This window comes from Limulus polyphemus, unplaced genomic scaffold (assembly GCF_000517525.1).
Source record: "Limulus polyphemus unplaced genomic scaffold, Limulus_polyphemus-2.1.2 Scaffold2615, whole genome shotgun sequence".
Lineage (NCBI taxonomy): Eukaryota > Metazoa > Arthropoda > Merostomata > Xiphosura > Limulidae > Limulus > Limulus polyphemus.
The window spans coordinates 50,685-55,466 of record NW_013668225.1 but is presented as its reverse complement, the minus strand read 5'-3'; the positions used below and the strand labels follow the sequence as shown (position 1 = coordinate 55,466).

Genomic DNA, 4,782 nt, shown 5'->3' with positions numbered 1-4,782 from the left:
TTATAACTGGTCAGCAGTTCTAAGTTAGGAATGGAACTTTGAAACTTTGGGTTCTTTATCTGGCTATTTAACTCGTTTTGCATAAGGTGCTATTCAAGGGGAAAATACATAGGTGTTAACTTTTTGTCTGGAGACAGATTTTCATCCTCGAAGAAATATTCAAGGGCATATTTTTCTGAAAACTGTCGGTCAAAACACCAAGTCCTAAACATAAGTATCATAAAAACTGTGTAATAGATCTATAGAGCTACCATAATTGAGTGTGTGTCATCATTAGAAAGATCATGTTCAGTGTAGCAGCCATGTTGCATTTGTCTAAGTTATATGTGGTAAGAGGAAAGATATACAAAGCATATTTTAACTGGACACTTGATTGAAAAGACTATCTTCTGAAGGTGGGAGTTCATGGCCACCTAACAAAACAAAAATGCACTAATGACATATCTGAGTTGTGATGTTTGATACACCTGTTTATACATTTTCAACTTTTATTGTCAGAAGTCTGACTTGTGTTTATGTCTTTTAATTTTGCATTGAAATTAGCCTCCATGTCCTACTTCATTGAATGAATTTGGTAAAGAAGCAAAAAAAAACTGCTATCTGTGCAATTAATTTGGTCATTTTTGCAATCTTTCCCGATGGTAAGAAACTGAATTTAGGTAGCTTAAATTCGACAGAATGCACCAAATAGTATTTAAAATTTCATACGTTTCCAATGGAAGGTTCATCCAGATGTTCTTTCAGTTGTCAGTGCAAGGCCTTTGCATCTTGTTAACACCTGTGAAAATAAGAAATGCTTTCTTGTTCTGGACTTGCATTACATATATTGTTAGTACATGTTTGGGCATTTAAACAGTTGTATTCAATCCCTTATTTTTAATCTGTGATACTTAACTTTTATCTGTTCCATGATAACTGTAATGATCTTTAAAACTCGTTAATACTTTGACCAGTTCTTAGTATTTTATTTATTTAACTTTCCTCAGATACATGATCTGCAGAACTGGTTTTTCCTATAATCTTAATTTGTATGATTCATAATGATGTTGATTTAGTGATTTATTTTTCTCTTAATACTTGTGTTGCATGAATGATAGTGTTAAGGAAGTTATTTTCACCCTAGATGGTGCTGCGTATGAAAAAAATAGAATAGAAGAAAAGCAACGGGAGGCGAGGAAGCAGAGAAAAAAGCAAAAGCAAAACACGTGGGAGCCAAAGTAAATCATCTTTTGATTACTTTTACTTAAAAATGAAAAGTACTTGACCTTTGTAAAAGGAGAGTATTCTTATTTCAATATCTATAGTCATATAAACGTAGTTAGGATATAAACTTAGAAACCCACATCCTCTGTATTTTGTTACTTTATTTCATTTTCTGTTAAATGTTTTGATTTAATAAGTGGATCATTTTCATTAGTTTTTCCTTAAGATTTATTGAAAGTGAATTTTTTTTTAATGGATAAATTTACCTTATTGCATGTAGTTATTTATTGTTAAAGAGAGGAATTTATAAAGTGTCATGCTGTGTATCTTGAATTTTAGGTGGTTTAAACAAGAAGAAAATCCATACACCAGAACAAATTATTGGATATACACTGGAGGTTACTGGGAGAGAGAGTTTTCACGTTGTCCAGACATCTTTTGAAAGTTTGTGATTAGGTAAATGTGTACCAATGAAGATAAGAGAACGTTGCTTTAAGTATTATGTATTGCCCAGTGTTTGTTTACTTAGTATATGAAAAAAAAAAAACTTTGGAAGTTCTCACACCTGTATTTTAATATGAAAAGTAAATTGCATTAAGAAGTCTTTTTTTTTTGGCCTTAGTGACTATACAGTCTAAAATATAGGACATGTATGAATAATCTTAAACAAAATCTGTTCTTTAATTTGTTTAATCTGTGTGGTAATTGTGATGAGCCCTGTTTTTATTAACAGTTCCTGCCGTACTTGTTTGCACTTTTTGTCGTTATAATTGTGTTCAGGTGTTTGTTTTTGTGTTGTTGTTTTTCATAAGTATTTTTGAAAATGTAAAGTATATATATAGAGTTGATTATTTAGATTTATTATATATATATAGCTGTAAAATATCAGCTAAATTAATATTAGTTACAGGAAGCCATTTTTAAGATAGTTTTATCTGTTAGATGGTTAATCAATTACTTGAGATTTGAGTTTAATATATTTTATAGAGTGCTTTTAAATAAGCTGACATTTTCCTCAATGTTTTATTATTTTTTATCCAATTATAATCCGATGTATTGTTTAACTAATAACATTCCTAATGTTATGTAAAATCAAAATAGAAATTATTCAGAAATGAGAAATTAATTTGTGGTAAAGTTGTTGTCTGTTAAGGTACTTGTTTAGAACTTAGTACATTTAGCCTCTTTTGAAATCTTTAGAATTAAACTCTAACATATAATGGATAATGGCACTTATGTAATTGTGTTAATTCTTGTTTTATCACAATAAATTTTTATTTCTAGTGTTCTCTTTTTTTTTATTAATAACTCTAAATTATTAAGTTAGTAGATTTATTTTTTGTCAATTACTGAAAGTGACTATAGTGTCCCAGTTAATTACCCAGAATTAAGATTTTAGACTAGATTAGTTTTAAATTGTTTTCAGTTTATTTGTTGAAAATTAACACGAAACTTGCTTAACTTTCTTTTGGCTTTATGCATTTCCTGTTTTGGTATTTAGTGTTCATAAAAAAAACAAATGAATTTCTTCCTTTACTTGCTCAAGTTCTCAATGTTTTTGTTTTTTTATCAAGTTTAGTTAACATCATTAAAAAAATTAAATAGCCAAATCATACAAGATTTCTTTTTTCTTTGTTTAAATTCTCACAGTTTCCACTCTTAACTCTTGGCTCCTTATCCTGAAAAGAATATTTGAAGGTAATTTTTAATTATAAATCTAATCTCTAGGAACGAGTAGAGAATGCTCAAAACGGTAAATTCAGTAAAGTATTCTTACCCACAGGGTTTCAATGTTTGATAATTAAAACATAACATAATATGTAAAAAGCGGGTTGTTAAGTCACGAAAGCCTATCATAAACGAGTGTTTTAGAGATAGTTGAGTCTCAATAAATAGATTTAACAGTATATAATTACACATATACGTGCTGTAAGTTATACAGTGCATAGATACATCATATTTGCTTTAAATGGATTAGTACACCTTGTTTGTGTACTGCTGCAAGTTTATCAGTGTACGATTGTGAAATCTTCCAAGTGTTATGTATTACTGTACACAATTCAACTGAGGTGTTTTGTTACCATTTACTTTTTGCAGTTACATCATAATCTCATACTGCCTTAATAATATTCATATCTGAACATTGAGCAGGGAAAACCATGGTTACGAGTATTCTTTCAACCAGGTATCTATCATTGCCGAATAGGTTGTTCTTGTGGGGATGGTACGATTTAGAAGAATGTGATTGTATGTGCGTCAACAGTCAGGGTGCTGTCAGTTTTGTGTAGATAGATCTCCAATGCCACTGACGGAGATGCTACCGTTACTTGTACTGGTCTCTCAGTGTGCTTTACTGTAAATGTTTTTTACGCTGACCGTCAAGAAAACTATGGTTCATTGTTGCCAAACAATTTAAATTTGAAATCGCCTAGAAAGAGCACCCTCTTCCCAGCTTTGCTTGTCCAGTTGTTTAAAAGCTGATGTCCATGGAAGTAACATTCACATCTGTAGTTACAACTAGGTCATGGGCAAGATCTCTACCGGAGTATTATGTAATTACTTAATTTTACTTTTGAAAAGTTTGGGCTTTCTAACTCAACCACTTCTTCTCTCAACAATACTAGTTTTCATACGCCCATTTCAGTTTTCATACAGCTCTTACAGTTACAATAATGTTACTATTTCACTTTCCTTGAAAAATATCCTGAGATTTTTTGGTTTATCTTTTCTGGATTTTAAATCTGTATTACAAATTTTGTGGCATATGAAAAACAAAAAGTTTATTTTGTTGAAACACTTAATTGTTGCAAGAATTTATTTACTATTATTGTACATTGTTAAAGTTAATGACTATACACATTTCAGTTGTGATGTGATTTGTATAGCACAACTGAACTATTATGTACTATACAACCAAGTACATAATAACTGTTTCAGTTAAAACTGGATTAAATGTAAAATTATAAAAGAATTTTAAAGATATTAAGATGTATTGACATTCTCACCCATGAGAACTATATGGCTTTCAGTGAACCAGTTTCTGCATATAAAAACCATACAAACCTCACTTTGGGTGACAAACTTTCATTGACCTAGCTGGATTGAGGAGAGCTGACATTGCTCAAAACTCCATTGCCTTAGCTGTTCATGGTATGGGATTTGTTACATTTTTTTGCCTGATGTAAATTTCTGTGTTTTAATTTTTCATTTCACCACGCCAAATTATGAAGAAAACCCGACAGCCAGTTCTAGATGAGAAGCTAAAGTTTGCTTTAACAATGAAAGAGTGTAATAGTATGTGTAAATTAAAATATACTAAGTAGATATACTCGTTCAAGTGTATATACTTGTGTATGAATCTCCAAACTCTATTTTGGACCTTAAATTATAAGAGAATTTTTTTTTAAGTAGTACAAAGTAATAATTACATTATATATATTTATGCACTACCGGCACTTGTGTTTAAAATTTTTAAAATTACAATAAATAATTAATAACAACATTTTATATTTACATAATAAAAACTTTATTGAAGCCGTACGGCTTCCACTTTAAAATATCTCTCTACAAGTACATGTT

The 4,782-nt window shown here is 30.1% G+C and overlaps 1 protein-coding gene across 1 annotated transcript in view; it reads left to right on the top strand.

Moving 5' to 3' along the window:
- LOC106467435 (oxysterol-binding protein-related protein 1-like) overlaps positions 1-2,004 on the top strand; it is a 59,130-nt gene extending 57,126 nt beyond the window's left edge. The window contains 2 exon segments of the mRNA XM_013927785.2: positions 1,124-1,217; positions 1,543-2,004. Of these exon segments, the coding sequence (XP_013783239.1) occupies positions 1,124-1,217; positions 1,543-1,645 (197 nt within the window). The 3' untranslated portion in view covers positions 1,646-2,004.
- Positions 2,005-4,782: the final 2,778 nt, after the last annotated feature.